This window comes from Paramisgurnus dabryanus, chromosome 22 (assembly GCF_030506205.2).
Source record: "Paramisgurnus dabryanus chromosome 22, PD_genome_1.1, whole genome shotgun sequence".
NCBI classification, from domain to species: Eukaryota; Metazoa; Chordata; class Actinopteri; order Cypriniformes; family Cobitidae; genus Paramisgurnus; species Paramisgurnus dabryanus.
This window is the reverse complement of record NC_133358.1, coordinates 28,798,071-28,819,358: the sequence shown is the minus strand read 5'-3', so window position 1 is coordinate 28,819,358 and position 21,288 is coordinate 28,798,071. Positions and strand designations below refer to the sequence as shown.

The 21,288-nt window shown below is 36.6% G+C and overlaps 1 protein-coding gene across 1 annotated transcript in view; it reads right to left on the bottom strand.

Moving 5' to 3' along the window:
• Positions 1-3,358: 3,358 nt before the first annotated feature.
• Positions 3,359-21,288, bottom strand: part of ccdc178 (coiled-coil domain containing 178) — a 42,587-nt gene continuing 24,657 nt past the window's right edge. Inside the window, exons 19-20 of the mRNA XM_065259090.1 lie at positions 15,294-15,428; positions 3,359-4,021 (exon numbers count right to left, since the gene is read on the bottom strand). Coding sequence (XP_065115162.1) covers positions 3,887-4,021; positions 15,294-15,428 — 270 coding nt within the window. The 3' untranslated portion in view covers positions 3,359-3,886. The remainder of the gene's footprint in view (positions 4,022-15,293; positions 15,429-21,288) is intronic.

Sequence of the window (21,288 nt, the reverse complement as noted above, 5' to 3'; positions counted from 1 at the left end):
GATCTTTTTCTAACAAAATATCCTCTCAGCAGTATCTCGGACTGTTTAAAAACAGCAAAACTGCAGTGTTTTGACAAAGACAGACATCTTAATCTCACCACATTCATCCAAGTCTAAATGATATGAGCCGCTTACATGAGTATACTAAACAAGTGATCCGTTTGAATTTTTTATTTTATTGTAAGGAGAGACACCGGCCCCCAATTTATAAACGAAAAATTACATTAAGTGTCCTGAGTTTACTTGAAGCAATATTATTTGTTGCATAAAATCTTCTATAATTAAATTTGGGCTATTATGTAGTATGACCTCAGTTTGGTTCACGAAGCTAGTAAAGCAGGTATACAATATAGCCACTGTGCATGCATATATGTAATAGAGTCGTCTGGCGGTAGCTAACCCACTGTAAGCTTTGATGCATGTTTCTGTTGAAATTAATGGCAATGGTGTTTCCTGGCCGCGTGTCATTTATTTCAGAGGATTGATTGGAGGCTGGAAGAGCAGACAAATGTGTTTGGGAAGTGTTCTCATTTAAAATATGGCTGTCTGACCTGGAAGAGATAGCAAAGAGACGATCCATCCTTCAAAATATGACCGAGACATCCAGGGGTGCCAGAAAAGTTTGCTTCAGAAAGTGCATGCGATAAAACACAACTGTACTAACCGATGGATTTGTACAAACGTTCATATAAAAACAATCATTATATTGGTTTGTTTCTGAGAGTGACACAGTAATTACAGTACTTCACCGTGATTTATCAATAAAAAACACATGGGTTTGAGCGACTTGCATGCACAAAATAAGTGGATATCTATCAGAAATCAGCTTAAATGGGTTGTATACAGTACATGCAAATCAATAAAGTGGCTATGCAGAAGACTGCGTTTACACAGGATTGAGAGATTTGTTCAATTATGAACTGTTTAAAACCGAGGTGATTTCTCCTTAGTACTTGTTTTTGGGGCAACAATCTTGATAAGTTTTCAAAAACGCGATATTCTCAAAAGCTGTTTCTCCGTCTCCGTCGTCTACCGGACACGAAGGGCAGATTGCTTCACGGCTGCTATTACAAAAGGTCTGTCTTTCACCTCCGTCTCTCAGTGACTATAATGATGTAATCATACCAATTTAAAATCTTAAATAATCAAACATATTTGATATGATCGGGGCAGCCCGATTTGCTTGCGAGCACATAGGGAGGTGTAAGATTAGATTTTTTTAATGTCACAAATTATATGATAATCTAAGTCGAACATTGATACCGATCGAGGTCCAGGGAAAGATTTTCTTTTGGATTTTCTGGAGGGGAAAATCGGGGTAAATGCAGGCCGATAATCCTGTAGTGTGCGCCCGGCTTTACTGTTCTAAAGATGTGAGAAATCTCTCTCATGAGTTTGTACATCAGTTGAGTATCTCTAAAAACTTTTTTTTTCTGGATTCTTCAGAGTATACAGTAAAGGTTCGGTTTCTCATGAAAATCTGTAAACTACAGGCCTATTTATTTTTGTTAAATTAATCTTGTACTACATTTTGTCATTTTTTAGCAGATGCTTGCACTAGTTTGTATATATGTCACATCCACATGTACATAGTTTCTTCAAATCTGTCAGGGTTTTAAAGGGGAACTTATGAACCTTTAATGGTTCTTTTCAGCTTTGGTTTAGTAGAAAACCATAAATTTTCAAGAACAAAGTTATTGTTCTTTAATTGACTTTATACCATGGGGCTGTTGAATGCTTTATTCTGATTGGTTGAGAATATTTTTGATATACGCACACCTGACCTGTCAAATGTATTAAAGGATACATTTCACAAGACTTTTTAAGATGTCAAATAAATCTTTGGTGTCTCCAGACTACATATGTGAAGTTCTAGCTCAAAATACCGTATCATTAATTGTAACATGTTAAAATTGCTACTTTGTAGATGTGTGTAAATATGTGCCATTTTGAGGTGTGTCCTTTTAAATGCAAATGAGCTGATCTCTGCACTAAATGGCAATGTCGTGGTTGGATAGTGCAGATTAAGGGGGGGTATAATCCCCTTCTGACATCACAAGGGGAGCCAAATTTCACCTATTTTTGGTCAATTATATGGAATAATCGACTCTGGCCCTTTAAATTATTTGAAAAAAATGTACACCCGCGATGTAACCACCATTACCAACTTGGGTGTGCATTATTTTCAAATAATTCAGTGATCCGTTGTCAATTATTCCTTACATATTATGCTTCATTGGAGATTTCACAAGTTTTTGACTTTAGATTTCTTTATGATTATTCAGATCACTGTTTTTGGTTTGTTGTTTTTTTTAGAATTTTTAACATCAGTACAGTACACTGTCTGAAAAACTTCCAACAATGGTCCCTAGCTGTCACTGGGGCGTTCAAAAAGTACACTTTTGCCCCTAAAGGGGTCCTATTAGTACCTCTAAGGTACATACTGTACTATACTGGTACCAAATGTACATTATCTGAAATAAAGGTACAAACCTGTACCTTTTCTGTCACAGGGGTGTTACCCTCAAAGGTTCATTTTTGTACCTTTATGGGTATACAACACATTGAAACGTTGTAATTTAACAATATTATACCCTTATTGTGTACCAATTTTGTATTAGTTAAATGTTAGAGATACAAAACATTTCACTGTACCTTTACACAGCATTGCGTTAGCAGTGCAAAAGGTCATGGGTTCCAACCCAGAGAACACACATTGATAAAAATGAATACCTTGTAATGCATTGTAAGTTGCTTTGGATAAAAGCGTCTGCCAAATGCATAAATAAATGGAACATATTAGGACCTTTTTAAAGGGCACCACCCAGTGACAGCTGGGATCATTACTTGACCATTTTTTTCTAAAAACAGAACTTTTTTATGATTGATAAGTGTTGGGGTGTGTGATTTGTATAGAAAAAGATTGATCAATTTATAATATGTAATCCACATTTTCCAAGGTATTCCATTCACGTCTGATGTCTTGCTTTTTGTCAATTATAACTTAAATTTAAATAAAACTGAGTTTTGTTTCATCATGGCACACGGTTTAAAAATAATACACAAATAGCATAAAAAAATGAAAAGGCGCATATACCACAACAGCAAAATGAAAACTCATTTTTGTAAATGAAACCTATTTGTCGACGGAGCACATCAGACTTGTGAAGCGGGGTAAATTAGAAGGCTCGCGTTTCGGTGGGGTTGCGCGGAATGCCAGTGGGTAGCGTTCACACAACATCCCTCTGTGCATACTATTTACCCCTGGATTGCTTCAGGCTAATGTCTCAATAATTTTCCCTCTTTTTTTTCGCAGGTCCTTCCCACAAAGGACTTGACTAATGATCCATGGACAAAATGAAGCATTCAAATTTATTCATTAATCATTCATCTCCAGCTCATTGAAAATGCTAAACTTCCACAAAATTAAGATTGAATATTGAAAAGTGATTGAGGAAGACAGCTCTCTGAGCGGAGAGGGGAAAAAGCGCAAACAATCAAGAAAAGGAGAGAAAAATGAGAAAGAAGAAGATGCGGCAGAGTCCAACCCGAGCCTGGTTAGGGTTACGCAGGTATACTATCAGCTAGTTAAGGTCAGAGGAGTTTAACTAGGTGTAATTAGATCCAAGAATCTAGAGAAGCGTAGAATTTCTGTCAACACAGCCCCCTAATTATTCTCTTTTCCAATTAATGGTGACATAGATTAATTATCTGATGAGGCAAAGCCAATTGCAATCATTCACCCCGCTAAAATTAGATCATTCCTGACAGCACCATGAAAGTCACCTGTTTCATTGTTATGGATTGGGCTGTGAGCAGTGGATAGAGGAGAGAGTGAAGCATGCTGGGGCTTTAAGGAAGTCGTCTGGCACAGGTGAGCGTCCGATTACTCCGTTATCCGAACCGTAGGCATCCGTCCGGCGTCTCCGTTCGCTTGCTCCAGGACACCGCTGCCGGTCGAGTCGTCTGTCGGGGCGAGCAGGAACTCGGAGAGGCGGTAGATCGAGTTTGACAACTCCTCCTGTTTGAACAGGCAAGCAAATGAAATCAATGAGTGTTGACTAATTTATTAAAAAAACATGGAGACCAGAAATCTGATGCTTTTGACAGTGGCGGCCGGTGACTTCTTTTTTCGAGGGCGCTCAATGCAAAGTTCGTCACAACATGTATGTAGCCCGTCATGTCTGTGGTTCCTTTTTTCAAAATATGTGTTCTGCACATGGTCCTGTGTGCATCATGGATGTACATTATTGGTCAACAAGCTATCAGAAATAATCCTTGTTTATAACATTTGTGATCCTTTCTGTAAATCCAGGTTAAAATTTAATAATCTAATGATAAGATAAGAAGCATCAAACTTGGATTTCAATTTAAATACTCAATATTAACTCCTTAATATTAAAAAATAAATAATAATGCAATAAAGTATATATTTTATACATAAAATTATCACAAAAAAATAGCTTTGTGTTACACTTTTAGTGGTTTTACCAACAATGGCCACTAGGTGTCACCGGTTTGCTGCATACTCTTGTCACAAATTAATAAATGACTTTCACAGATGATCTTTATGTAGAAAACAGTAAATCACTAAAAAGGTTTTGGGTCACAAAAGTTTCAGCTGTGATGTGATGTCAGCAGGCCTCCCCAGACTTTTATTTTGTAAGCTGGAGAGTGCAAAAAGACAAAATGAAGGAAAGAGGCAAAGACAGGTTACGCCACACTCCTGTTGAAATGTGCGTGAGGGTTTAGCGTGCGTCTGTTTTATGAGAAAACCCTCAGCAACCAGTTTTTCTATTAAACTGCCTTTTATACTGCATTTTATACATAAAAGTATCACAAAAAATGAGCTTTGTGTTACACTTTTAGTGGTTTTACCAACAACGCCCACTAGGTGTCACCGGTTTGCTGCATACTCTTGTCACAAATTAATAAATTACTTCATACATTTTCTCAGAATGATTTGTATGTAGAAAACAGCAGTAAATCACTAAAAATAGGTTTGGGTCACAAAAGTTTGAGTTGTGATGTGATCTCAGCAGGCCTCCCCAGACTTTTATTTTGTAAGCTGGAGAGTGCAAAAAGACGAAACGAAGGAATGAGACAAAGACAGGTTACGCCACACTCCTGTTGAAATGTGCGTGAGGGTTTAGCGCGCGTCTGTTTTATTAGAAAACCCTCAACAACGAGTTTTTCTATTAAACTGCCTTTTATACTGCATTTTATACATAAAATTATCACAAAAAAATGAGGTTTGTGTTACACTTTTAGTGGTTTTACCACCAACGGCCACTAGGTGTCACCGGTTTTCTGCATACTCTTGTCACAAATTAATAAATTACTTTCACAGATGATCTTTATGTAGAAAACAGTAAATCACTAAAAAGGTTTTGGGTCACAAAAGTTTGAGCTGTGATGTCAGCAAGCCTCCCCAGACTTTTATTTTGTAAGCTGGAGAGTGAAAAAAGACGAAACGAAGGAATGAGACAAAGACAGGTTACGCCACACTCCTGTTGAAATGTGCGTGAGGGTTCATCGCGCGTCTGTTTTATGAGAAAACCCTCAGCAACCGGTTTTTCTATTAAACTGCCTTGCACTGTCAACCAGCTTGGGAATCTGAACTGGCTTAGCCATGCAGAAATTTTCTGACTAACAATTATATCAGAAACAAGATCTTGGATTACGGTCCCCGGAGAGCAGCGCGGTGGGCGTTCGCTCCAATTATTACCGGCCATTCACAACTCTCCACCCTGCTCTCTGTTGTTAGCAATTGTCAATTATGCTATCCCTGGTGTAAACTTGCATAACCCGGAACTGAGTGGCCGATCTTGCAGCACTGTTGCGAGATGACAGGCTTGTGTGCTTTCTTTCTGTCTTTTAACTCTTTCACCCTTTCTTTCTACATCAGAGCTTTGCCTGGAATCATTTGTGTTGGAAAAACACACCGCGACACGTCAACGAAACACAATATTTAGCTACTAACTTAAGGTCCTGATTAGATGTCTTTTGCTTGTCAAATAGGTGAACTTGTCTGTGAAATCCAAGTTTTAGTCTCATAATCTAATGATGAGATTTGGATCATCAATATTTGATTTCATTCTTTGATTTTTACTTAAATTTCAATCTTTGACATGATCTTACTCAGTAAATATTAAAGATATCAAGGTTATATTTTCACAGAATGTTCTTTACATTATGTAAGATGATTTTGTGTAGAAAACACCAAATCACAATAATGACTTTAGCTGGGTATTATATTGAATAGCCATAGAATTAAGGGTTTTGATGACGGTTTTTAAATGAACCCAGCAAGCAATTTTGCGTTTGAAACACAGCCCAGATATCTAGGCTAAAACAAGGCAAATTTGGGCGGTCTGTGAAAACATAATAGATGTCTAACCACACTGCAAAAAATGATTTTGATGAAAAAAATTCTTAGTATTTTTGTCTTGTTTTCAGTAAAAATATCAAAAAAATCTTAAATTAAGATGTTTTTTCTTTATGAGCAAAAGGCCCAAAAAAATAAGTCTCGTTTTTAGACCAAAAATATCAAATGTAAGTGATTTTGTGCATAAAACAAGCAAAAAAATCTGCCAATAAGGTAAGAAATTTTTTCTTGAATTTTTCTTGGATGTAGTGTTTAAGAAAAATGTTCAAGATTTTTTTGCTTAGCCCATTGGCAGATTTTTTTGCTTGTTTTATGCACAAAATCACTTACATTTGATATGTTTGGTCTAAAAAATAGACTTATTTTCTTGGATCGTTTTGCTCATCAAGAAAAAGCATCTTCATTTAAGAATTTTTTGATATTTTTACTGAAAACAAGACAAAAATACTAAGAATTTTTTTCTTGAAAGGGGACAGAGAATGAAAAACCATTTTTACCTTGTCTTTGTTGAATAATGGTAGTCTACCCGCATTCACGAACATACAAAAAGTGCTAGACATGCTAAACATCTCAGTCTCATAGAAATTCCTCTTTTAGAAATGTCAGCCAGAAAACAGCCCAATCTGAAAAACTGATGCTTATGACATCACAGGCATCTCACTGCCCCTCCACTTTAAAATAATTGGCTACATTTTTTGAGTGGCAGCAAAGTCAGCCAATCAGTAATGAGATTGCAAGTTAAGCCAGTAGGGGGAGCCAAATAGGTGCAAAACCACTTGTTTAAAATCCCCCACCCTAAAAGAGCTATCTGATGGCGCTTTTCCATTGCATAGTACCCCACGGTTTAGTTTAGTTTAGGTCGGGTCAGCTCACCTCACTTTGGTGTGGTTAGCTTTTCCATCGAGTTTAGTATCACTTCGGAGTGGGAGGGATTATAGGTGTGTCGTTATATTTACGCTGCCTACTGCTGTGACATCATACACGTGAGAGCGTTGTTGTACATTCCCATACATTCATTTATTTCTTAGTCTGCCACAAAATTTAAATTGGCCACCACAAATAGATGTTTGCACATCGTGTTTATAACTTCCTCTATATCACATGACAGTTTCTGTTCAAACACCCGACCCGTGGCGTCAGTCGACGGCGCTCGGCTGAGCCTCATTCAAGTTGCATTTAAGCAATATAATGCGGACGTGCACGTCGCGAATGTGCCGCAACAAACTGCAAGTCTGGAAAAAACTGTTATGGTGTCCCGGATTCTCAACCTGCGGATGTTTTTCATCGCTAAAAGGGTGTTTGGAAACTTATAGCAGAACACAGATAACAACATGTTTGCTTGAGACAGCGCAAGCTAGCAGTAAGCTAAAGCTAATATTTACATTATAGCGATGACGTGACGATTCTCTCAGACCAATCAGTGATCTACAGTGTTTTCGCGTCACGTTTGGTATCAGCTTGGGTCGCTTGGAACCCCAACCGAGGTGGTACGAAAAAAAGTATCGGGTACTACGTACTGCACCGAATGGAAAAGCTCCCAAAAGTAAGCTGACCCGACCCAAACTAAACTAAACCGTGGGGTACTATGCAATGGAAAAGCGCCATGAGAGAGGTTTTTAGGAAGCTTCTAAGGGATTACAGACCCAAACAAAAACATTTTTGTCTACATGTCACATCACAGAACAAGGATAAATACCCTGTTCAATCATTCTATGTCACCTTTGAAAATAGTTTTTTGCAGTGCATAGACCAAAAACAAAATAAAACGCGTCATAATCACTAGCTGAGTTTCCATTACCCTTCAAATTGCGCAAATGAATAATCCGGCCAATAGAAACACGGCAATTTCGCATAAACTCCTAGCCTGGTTAGCCAGACCTACATCAAGATGTAAGGTCTGGCAACTCTTCACACAAACGGCTCAATGCAAGGTGCGGGATATAAGGTTGTCCCTCAAAATGCCTCTGCACGCAATAGGATAGCGTTATGACCAATCAGAGCAACGAAGAAGGTCTTCAGTAGGGTTATTTGCTCTTCTCTCAAAGAAAAACATAAGTCTAAGTCCTCCAGAGTCGCGGCCAAAGCCGCTTCAAAAGAAAGCTGTTCGCCAGCAGCAGCAGCCATTCTTTGTTTTCAAGTAGGAATCGCAGCTCTGTCGTCATCATGTTAAGGCCGCCCCACAGACGCTACACACGATGTGATTGGCCTGACCAAATTTTGGTTTTTGGAGCTGTTAAGTGTATTGTGAGTGCCTAGACTAAACCCTGGCAGCAAATATATTTTGCGGCCGCTAGGGTGCGTCTAGATTTCTAGGCTAATAAACTCCCATATATTGCACAAAAAGTTATATGCACGGGTGAGGTTGTTTTTTCGAAAAATTTATATCTTGCAAAACTGCAATGAAACCTGTCACCTGTAAATGTTTGGTTGGAGGGCAAGACGGAAGAAGTCTGTTCGACTTCCTGTGGCGTCACAGAAACCATCAAACGCAAGTCATCAAAATCAAATAAAAGCGACTCAAAGCACACAAAGCAGTCGACTTCCCAATCACTCTCATGGAATTTTGAAGTCATCCGCATGTCGGTCTGCATGTCGCCTTATGAAGCCGTTCACATCCATCACTATGGTTTTTGAAATGCCAACAAAATTACGTTTTAGTCGTATAACATTGGTTGACGGAAACAGCGTAATTTCGCGTTTTCCTTTTTTTCGACATTTAGAAAACAATGCAAAAGTATGGTGCAAATCTTTAAAGGGGACATTTCACAAAACCTTTCTTAAGATCCTTAAGACAAATCCTTGCCAGAGTGCATATGTGAAGTTTTAGCTCAAAATACCATATAGATAATTTTTATAACATGTTAAAATTGCCATTTTGTAGGTGTGGGTCAAAAAAGTGCCATTTCAATTCAAATGAGCTGATGAAATGCAAACACTGATCACCAGTATGGTGGTTTGTTGAAATTGAAACTCAATTGTGCTGTCAATTACTTTTTTAAAGTGCAAATTAAGGGGCGGTATTATTATAATAAGATCCCCTTTTGACATCACAAGGGGAGCCAAATTTCAATGAGCAATTTTTTCACATGCTTGCAGAGAATGGTTCACCAAAACTAAGATATTGGTTTGATATTTTTCACATTTTTGTAGTTGATAGAAGCACTGGGGACCCAATTATAGCACTTAAACATGGAAAAAGTCAGATTTTCATGATATATCCCCTTTAATGGAAACACAGCTACTTAACTTACATGACGAAATATCATACAATCTCACAAATGATGTAGGCAAAAACGACATATAACCAAATTTAAGTTGGGTTACTCATAACCGGACTAACCTATAGTTAACCTATATGTTACACATGTCTTTAAAAGTAACCCTTTGCTATTATAGCCTGCCAGTTTTGGGTCATTTCAGAAGGTGATGTTTTATCTCTATGACCTGCTATGCTGTGTTTTTTAACGTATAGTCTCCTGTGCACTGTGCTTGTCTGTGTCAAGTCTGTGGGAGGAGATCAACGCTCAGCTATGACAAAGTTTCGAGTAAGACCGCTCCTTTTGTCCTTCACACTCGGAGGAGCTTGAAGAACTCCTTGTCTTCACGCTTCATTCCCCAGCCGGACCTCCAGAGCCGGTCTCCCCTGACTGAGCCAAAAACACACCGCCGTTCACCTCATTATAAGCATGTATAGCACACCTTCAACTGAGGGGCAAATATCTTACGGCTTAGATCATCACGGTTATGTCGTTCCAACATAGAAATCACTTTGGATATACAGGATCTTGTCTAATAATAGTATTTCTGTGCTAGATGGACATGTTTGACAGTTCCAGTGAGTCACTCGATGGCTCGCGTCGTGACCGTCACGTTTTTTGAAATGGCGTGTTGAATTAAAAACACATCTTAAGACACCTGCATTCTGTTCCATTCAGTTGCGCTGCGTCTAGCTCTTTCTCGACATGAGAACGCATACTGTGCGTGCAGCCACTTAAAACCGACTAAATAGTTTTTCCCGAATTAACAATTTCTGAGTGCAGTCTTGTGTGCATTGGCAATGCTGTGTTATAGTCCTTCACTGATGCATATTTTTCAATGGCCGATACAAAACTAAAAGCGAGGCGATTTTATGCTTATTTTCATAATAGTGAAATTTGGGATGATTTATCAACTTGGCTGATATATCTCTCTATCATTACTGTACTTTTTAGATATCCATTAGTTTGTTAATAAACTACATTGCCCCTGAAAGCAATAGTTCACACAAAAATGACTATTCTGTTAATATTTACTCATCCTTATATATTACCCACACTTTTTAAACATTTAGATATGAAACTGATAAACTCTATTATCCAAAGTGACCTACTGTAAAAAATGATATCAAATCAACATATATTTTTATGTTATTTTAACAAATTACAGTTTTTCTCAGTCGCTTTGGTACATTTCTCGAATCATACTCACAATTTGCAAAACAGTAAGTGCATTTCTCAAAACAATTTGTACAAATAGCAAAACATCATGGATAACCTGCAAAAGCCACTCTTTTACTCAAAATACTTAGTTCATCTCTCAAAATTAAATATCTGTGTCAATGAACATGTCAGTGCCATCAGAATAACAAGTCATTGTGTCATTGTGTACGGATAAGACAGTCAAATTGTTTAGTCATGTTGTCAATATAACAGTTTACTCTGGAGGAATGTTCTGATGTAAACTATGGCTAAAGATTTGATGACAAGTATTGTAAATTGTAAGTTACACCTTAGTATAAGTTATGTGTGAGTTTGATTGCAAGAGACTTGACAAAATTTACATTTACGCTTTTACTGTTTGTACTGTAATTCATTGAAAGACCATGTCATTGCCATAAAGAAAGATAAAGACAGCACTGCAAGCACTGTATAGCATAAAGAGGAAAAAAAAGTAGAAATGTGAACATGATAGATGTCTAACCATAGCCCAAGAATAGATGATGCATATACTTTTAGAACATGTAAAAGAAATGAAAGCAAACACCTTGAACACACTTTGCTTACATGTTGGAATATAATACATCTTCAAGTTATTTTGGCAAAAATGGCATGTAACCAAATTCAAGGTTGTTTAGGGTAGAAGTGGATTACTCATAGCCGGACTATATTGGGTCTATAGTTAGCAGTCATTTCAATGTCTCGGTTTTTGCTTGTTGGGGATGTTTCTGTCTGTTAGAGAAAGTCAAGATTCACCTGGGAGCAATTTACCAATTCAAGACAGATTTAGAAAAAATGTCTAATGGAAATGTATAGAAATATGTTTGACCATATCCTGTATTTTGACAACATGTTCAACCATTTTGCATGTAAAGACTTATACTATGAACTAATGCCTAAATGTTGTGTGGAGTGAGACTATTCAACAGAGACCCATTATAATACATTTTGATCAACATGACATAAGCAACTGATAATGTAGGAAAAAGCAGAGAATTGTACATAATCATTTGCATGGATGTACCAAAGCATTTGCAACTTGTTCAAAGAAATGAGAAACTGCTTTTTTGATGTGCACAAGTGACACAATGATGTGAGAATTGAACAAGCAGTTTTGAGAATTTCAATTCTGATCTGAGAATTGTACCAAAGCGACTGAGAAAAACTGTAAGTTAAACAAATTAAAACAGTTTTTTACAAGTTAAGTCAAATTATCACAAGTCAAAACTTGTGTGACCACCATGTGTGTTCACCATGTGTGTTCTCTGAGGATAGGTAGGTAGGAAGGTAGGTAGATATATATATATATATATATATATATATATATATATATAGATAGATAGATAGATAGATAGATAGATAGATAGATAGATAGATAGATAGATAGATAGATAGATAGATAGATATATAGATAGATAGATAGACATGCCGGCAGCCAGCCAGCCAAATATACAGCCAGGGATAGACGGATAGATAGACAGATAATAAGAAATACAGACAGACAGACAGACAGACAGATAGATAGATAGATAGATAGATAGATAGATAGATAGATAGGCAGACAGACAAATAGATAGGTAGACAGAAAGAAAGATAAATAAATAAAAAGACAGACAGGCAGGCAGATAGATAGGCAGGCACATAGATAGATAGGCAGGCAGAAAGACAGACAGACACAGTAGATAGAAAGACAGATAGACAGAGAGATAAATAGACAGACATAAAGACAGGCAGACAGACAAATAGATGGATATACAGAAAGATAAATAAATAGACAGACTTAAAGAAAGGCAGACAGACAGATATATTGATAGACAGATAGATAGAAAACAGACAGACAGACAGACAGACAGACAGATAGATAGATAGACAGAAATAGATAGACAGACTTACCGGCAGCCGCCAGCCAGCCAGCCAGCCAAATATACAGCCAGGGATAGACGGATAGATAGACAAATAATAAGAAATATAGACAAACAGACAGATAGATAGATAGGCAAACAGACAAATAGATAGGTAGACAGAAAGAAAGAAAGATAAATAGATAGACTGACATGTAGGTAGATAGACAGACAGATATATAGATAGACAGACATGCCGGCAGCGAGCAAGCCAAATATACAGCCAGGGATAGACAGATAGATAGATAGACAGGCAGGCAGGTAGAAAGACAATAACAGTAGATAGACAGAAAGACAGACGGATATGTAAATAGATAGACAGACAGACATATAGATATACAGACCTACAGAAATATAGATAGATAGATAGATAGACAGATAGACAGATAGATAGATAGATAGATAGATAGATAGATAGATAGATAGATAGATAGATAGATAGATAGATAGATAGATAGACAGATAGACAGATAGACAGATAGACAGATAGATAGATAGATAGACAGATACATAGATAGACAGACATATACATAGATAGATAGACAGATACATAGATATACAGACATATACATAGACAGACAGACAATTACATAGACAGACAGACAATTACATAGATAGACAGACAATTACATAGATAGACAGATAGATAGATAGACAGATATACAGATAGATAGATAGACAGATACATAGATAGACAGACACATAGATAGACAGACATATACATAGATAGATAGACAGATACATAGATATACAGACAATTACATAGACAGACAGACAATTACATAGACAGATAGACAATTACATAGATAGACAGATAATTACATACATATACAGATAATTACATAGATATACAGTTACATAGACAGACAGACAGACAGACAGACATATACATCGATAGATAGACAGATACATAGATAGACAGACAGATACATAGATATACAGACATATACATAGACAGACAGACAGACAATTACATAGACAGATAGACAATTACATAGATAGACAGATACATAAATAGACAGACAGACATATACATAGATAGACAGACATGTACATAGACAGATGGACAATTACATAGATATACAGATACATAGATAGAGAGACAGACAGATACAGATAGATAGATAGATAGATAGATAGATAGATAGATAGATAGATAGATAGATAGATAGATAGACAGATAGACAGATAGACAGATAGATAGATAGATAGATAGATAGACAGATACATAGATAGACAGACATATACATAGATAGATAGACAGATACATAGATATACAGACATATACATAGACAGACAGACAATTACATAGACAGACAGACAATTACATAGATAGACAGACAATTACATAGATAGACAGATAGATAGATAGACAGATATACAGATAGATAGATAGACAGATACATAGATAGACAGACACATAGATAGACAGACATATACATAGATAGATAGACAGATACATAGATATACAGACAATTACATAGACAGACAGACAATTACATAGACAGATAGACAATTACATAGATAGACAGACAATTACATAGATAGACAGATAATTACATACATATACAGATAATTACATAGATATACAGTTACATAGACAGACAGACAGACAGACAGACAGACATATACATCGATAGATAGACAGATACATAGATAGACAGACAGATACATAGATATACAGACATATACATAGACAGACAGACAGACAATTACATAGACAGATAGACAATTACATAGATAGACAGATACATAAATAGACAGACAGACATATACATAGATAGACAGACATGTACATAGACAGATGGACAATTACATAGATATACAGATACATAGATAGAGAGACAGACAGATACAGATAGACAGACATATAGACCGTTTCGGCGGTAACAACATAAACAAGCCGCTGTCGCGGTCCGCACGTAACTTCCGGTAAACTCCGCTAATAATAAATAACAACAAATTCTTTAAACGTAGTTTATTTATATAACAAGCAAACAAAACAACACATAGATTACCTAGGAAACCAAAACATTTGTTATTTTCGACGAGGCATTTGTTCAAGAGATCAGTTTAGCAACTAGTCAGACCATTAAAAAAAAAACTAAACCGGAAGTAAGGTTCGGATCCAGACGTGTATCACGTGCGTCCGATGAAACCATCTATACATAGATTGATAGACAGATAAATAGATAGACAGACAGATACATAGATGGACAGACAGATAGACAGGCAGACTGATAAAAACAGACAAACATATAGACAGATAGACATGCCGCCAGCCAAATATACAGACAGACAGACAGGCAGACAGACAGGCAGGTGGATAAAGAAATGTGGGTGAGTAAATAATGACAGAAGTCATTTCTGAGTAAACTATTGCTTAAACGTGATATTTTTAAATCAAATAAATTCTCATCTGAGCCCCAAAACAAGCTTTAATCTGAATGCATTTGGGACGCATTGTTCTATATGTGGCTAAACAGTTTGTGTGTGTATGCATTTGTGGTGGTACTAAAGAGCCCATACCTGGAGGGCTTTCATTTTCTGGTTGTTCTGGTTGGAGTGGGCCTGGAATCGGGCCAGCGCTGCCCGCCTGTAGTCGCTGCGCTGTTTGAAGTATTTCAACATGGCTTTGTGCATCCTTTTCTGCAACAAAGAAAGCTGTGGAGGAAAGAAAAGAGAAAGAGGAGAGAGAGAGAAAGAGAGGGGGAATTGGTAAGGCAGGAGAGGAAATTAATGGCAGTGTTCAAGAAGAATGATGGAGGGAATAGAGAAAGCAGTCAATAGCCCATTCTGCAGTACACGGAGCTGACAGGAATTTCACAGTCTCTTGCGTTCCCTGCCCACTCATGTGCACTGGGCGGAAACCAGTCACATCTGGCTGCCAGGATGGGGGGTTAATTTTCTCTAAATGCTTCAGCGGTTTTGTTCTAGCTCAGGCAAACTCGGTGACTGCAAAGCTGATGAGTAAAATATTTCGACTTCACTCACTTTAACTTTATACCAATCCCCTCAAGACATATTTTACACATACACAAAAAGTCATGAACCCCCTGCCGCAACCAGAAATTATTCCGAGTATACTGACAAAACAAAAACCAGAGCATGTGTGTTTCTGTGTGTGTTGGAGTGAGAGAGATTAGAGAAGAGAGAGAGAGAGAGAGTAGTAAGAAAAGCATGCTGCTCTCTCTTTATTATTTGTGCAGTTTTCCAGAAAAAGGGGGTTTCAATTCGGAGGGATGCAGTCGCCCCATCTCTCCTCTCTCTTCTTTTAAGCTTATCATTGCTTGGCAATGTGTTCTGCAGAGCATGAATAAACTAAAGCGAATTAGCTCAGCCTTTAAGTGAACGAGTACAAAAATGTCCTTTATGTCGAAACCGGCACGGTCCTGTTAATGCTACCAGTTTAAACATATAAAGACATACACGCGTCATGAAAAATGATACAAAACAAGATCTCATAATAAACAAATAACAAAGATGTCAACTTTATCTATGCAAATTAGAATAACTCATTAAAAAATGCATGCATTTGTATTTTATATCTTCCCCTTTTTCACAGTTTGACACTGTTTGACAAACATCCACGTTGTCTGAAATGCTTTCGTATGCATTTGCTATCTAATTTAGACGTCAATGTTACTAAAAAAAAGGCAATGAACCTTCTGTTTACAAGCAACTCATTTTGGAAGTTTAATCTGTGCTGTTTCAGCAATTACAGGCCTGTGGTTTGTACCTGTGACTACAACAAGGGGGCACTGTAGCTCTCTCACACACACCGGCAGAATTTTAACCATACGTTGTAAAAAAAAATGCAAGTTTAAAACTTGTGTTTGCAAGTCATTCAACCTTTTATTTAAAGTTTTGAGTTGTGAGAATTTGACATTACTTATAAAAACAAGTTGAAATTGTAAAATAAAAGTAAAATAAAAATATTTGTTGATTTGATATCATTTGCAGTGTACTGGCAAAACACCAGAACATCACTGTATATAAATAACCTATCATTGTGTCAGTATTTTACAGTAACACTTTACAATAAGGTTGTATTTGTTAACATTAGTTAATGCATTAGCTAACATAAAACTAATAATGAGGAATATAGTTTTTAGCATTTATTAATATTTGTTAATGTTAGTATAAATACAATTGTTTATGTTAGTTATGCATTAAAAATGTATAAGTGAATGCTGAAATTAACATGAATTAAGATTAATAAATGTTGTAGATGTTATTGTAAAGTGTTGCCCAATATTTATTTTGCTGCATGAAACAAACATTTATATCTGTCTTGGTTGTATTCAATTGATAGAAATGCAAAAAGTTTTACATTATACAAATTCAAACCTATATCCTGAGTGCTGTTGGTTGCAAATAACAGATATCTGTAAAGTTAGCTGTAAATATCTAACATAATGTATCATATGCCTTGCTTTGTGTTTGGTGTAAACTAAAAACATTACATAATACCAAACTTATCAGATTTACCCTAACATATTCACCCAAACATGAGCAGTGTTTTAACGTATATAATTGATCATAATATATATGATCTTACAGTTTCAAGTAGATGACTAAAATAAATACTTGGTTTTAAGTCTTGTCCTATTGGACCATAAAGACCCATAACATAATCTCATAATCTCAAAATACTCTATTAATATTAAACAGTCAAAAGAATCCATGAATTAATTTACTCCTACATTTCCTTACACAGTGATGTAAATGTTTTAATAAGAGCTTAAAATGCTATAAGATGCGACTACTTTCACTCGTGAAGGAGAGAAAGCCGAAGCTCCAGTCTGAAAAAATAAACAACAAACTGTAAAAGGACTGAATGCTGGGTAAAAGAAAATCAGGCTTTGATCATGAGCGTGGAGAATCCCGTCCACAGGATTTGCCTTTTGCATGCATTTCTCACTTGATAACATTCATGTAGTTAGATGAAGAGTTGTACGAGTATTAGTCTTTTGGGGAACAAACAATGTGTCTTGCTCTTCGGTAGAGTTTTACTGTCAGCGGTAGAATAATAAATCACGTTATAATGATTAACGGCTAAAAATGTGGTTATATAGCTAAAGTGACAGATTACGAGTAGATCAGATGCTAGAATTTGTAATAATCTCTGGCAATAAAACCATAACAATAACAAGCCGACTAATGCCACGTATGAAAGACACAAAGCTCTCCTGGTAAAAACTGGGACTGGAAAACATCTTGCTGATGAAGTCTTATCAGGGTTGGGCAACGTGCAAAATTAAGCATTTGGATCCCTTTTCAATTGGAATGAAATTAAAGGAAAACACCTCTGTTTTTCAATATTTTACTATGTTCTTACCTCAACTAAGACAAATTAATACATACCTATCTTCTTTTAATGCGGGCACTTAATCTTTGTACAGCGCGTCGTGACTGTGTAAGCATTTAGCCTAGCCCCATTTATTGCTTAGGATCCAAACATGGATGAATTTAACACTTCCATCTTTTTCCTATTTAAAGACTGTTGCATAGTTACACGAGTAAGCATGGTGGCACAAAATACATTTTTTTTTGAATAAAACAAGTTTGCAGAACTTCAACCCTCTGGTGCAGTAATATTGAAGTTTGAGCGAGGGGATAGTCAGGATTGATGATGTTAACTCTTTCCCCGCCATTGACGAGATATCTCGTCAATTAAGAGAAAACGCTTCCCCGCCAATGACAAGATTTTCCGTCTTTCCGCAATACCGCTATTATCCACCAGGTGGCGCCCTTCCGCAACTTTTTAAACCCGGAAGTATTGCCCTATGGCAAGCTGCTGCATGTCCGTGTCTGTTTTAAAGATCACTCTGAATGGGATCTCTATGAAAAGTCTGTCACAAAAATGGAATTATCTATGCTTTTTGCTCAAAATGTGGTGTTTTGCAGAAACCTACCCATATTCAAAAGCTGATTGCAAAAGAACCACTGAAGGTAGGATGAACATTTTCTGGAAGGCATTAAACTTTGGTGAAAATCATGAAAAACGCTGGCGCTGGCTGGCAACTTTTTTTAAAAACGCTGGCGGTGAAAGAGTTAATGCGCGCAGAGGCTAAACGATGATCTTACTGCTAAACGCCACCTCCGTCTAAAATGAGATAATGATATATATCGAAAGCGTTTGGCACGTATTATATTTTTCATCAAAAACTTTTTCTTCAAATCTGCTTAATACCGGCCTTAGTCCATTATGAAATACAGTTTTTTTTTTGCAGAACCCATTAAGATTTGCCAGATTTACTAAATGGGGCAATTTAGCGCGAGAGTGCAATTACAAAAAAGCGCTGATGGGAGTGGTAATATCTGCGGGTCATTTACTAAAAGGCGCAAATTAAATAACACAAGTGCAACACCTGATTTCCACAATGACCAACGCAATCTACTAAGAGCAGCGCAAATTAGTTCAGGGTCACAAATATGAGTTGCGGGTGATCTGAAAAGAACTGGAGGACAAAAAGATGAAGGTTTACAAGAAATTTGTGTGACTTCTCCTAGTGACTCCTCTTTTATTTCATCAAGCAAAAAAGTTACATGGCTTGGCAAAAAATATTTTGAACAATATGTTCCAAACAAACTGTTACATGTAGAACAAAATCATCTGCCTTGTACCATGCGCTCTCTGATCTCTGCAAAGAGAATTGCTGCCATTTTTAACGCAAAATGATTTAAGCCATGCTTTTTTCGGCGTTAAATAGTGGTGCAAATACCAGTAATATCATACGTGCAAACCTTAGTAAATCATGTTGCGTGAATCATTTAAATAATTTCCTCACATTAATTTTGAGTCTGAAGGGAAACTCCTAGAAATGCATATGCAATAAGGTCATCTGCAAAAATAACTAGACCACACCCTTTCAGTTGTTATTCAAAACATTTTCAGATGCACTTAGAGGGTTTTGCATTTGAGCTCCTCTATTGTGTTGCATTTAAAATCTCTGTTTTGTAATCATGTTGGTTGTTGTCATTTGGCTAAATCAGAGCAGTAAGGGAAATGATCCGTAAAATGAAAGGTAATTTATTAAATAAAAAATACATTCTAAACAGTAGGTGGAGTTTTGACTATTTATATCAACTAATGACTATTTATTGACTACACTGTAAAAAGTGAAAGTTGGATCTACTTAACTCTTTCGTTGCCATTGACGAGATATCTCGTCAACCAAGAGAAAACGCTTCCCTGCCAATGACGAGATTTTCTGTCTTTCCGCAATACCGCTATTATCCACCAGGTGGCGCCCTTCCGCAACTTTTTAAACCCTGAAGTATTGCCCTATGGCAAGCGGCTGCATGTCCGTGTATGTTTTAAAGATCGCTCTGAATGGGATCTCTATGAAAAGTCTGTCACAAAAATTGAATTATCTCTGCTTTTTGCTCAAAATGTGGTGTTTTTGCAAAAACCTACCTATATTCAAAAGCTGATTACAAAAGAACCACTAAAGGTAGGATGAAACGTTTTTTTTTTTTTTTTTGAAAGCAGATGGTCTGTTCTTTCATTTGGTATATTGTATGATGTTTATATATTTAAAGAAGAACATTTTCTGGAAGGCATTAAACTTTGGTGAAAATCATGAAAAACGCTGGGGCTGGCTGGCAACTTTTTATAAAAAACGCTGGCATTGAAAGAGTTAATACTCCAATTGGTAACACCTAAAAATATTTAGCTTTATCAACTTAAATTTTTCACTTTACTAATTGAAGTAATTTTTTAAGTTAATCCAACTTCCACTTTTCCTGTGATATGCCGATAATTTTCAACAACTTTTAACCGCCAGTGTCGACGTAAAACGTAGCATACAAGACGGGTAAACGCGGAGAAGCAAAACGCCAATCAGGAAATCTACGAAAAGTTTTGTTTCAAAAGAGTTGAACAGAGTTGTTTTAGCTATACTGTAGGTTTTTATCAGGTTCAAAATGGTTCGCTCTTGTTTTAAATATGACATTTTTCTTTAAAAAATTGCATCGATTGCCCTCAGAAGACCTTTATTAACCCCATGGAGCCATGTGGATTACTTCTGTAAAGACTTTTTTAGGGCTTCAAATCAGAAGCACCATTTACTATATTTATAAAGCTTAAAAGAGCCAGGACATTTTGTAATATATCTCTGACTGTGTTTGTCTGAAAAAGATAATCACATCGAGGATGGCTTGAGGGTGAGTAAATCATGGGGTAATTTAAATGTATTATTAAAAATTACAGTACATTCAATAAATGATATAAATCTTTAGAAAGCTTTAGTATTACTTCTTGAAATTCAACCTCAATCTAAATTCAATTCGAGTTCAGGGTTTTCAGTTCTGAATGACACACAACCCCGGTTGTTTCATGACAAAAATGAACTCCCCTCACCAAATCGTGCATACAGTATATTCTGTTTGCGAATGAATAATGTACTGCACCGTACAGGTACACGCTGCACTAACACCGTGAAGCTTTGATGAATACAAGCAAAACCACCCATCCTTCAGTGATGGACGTACATGTCATATTAGCGTTTTCTCAGGA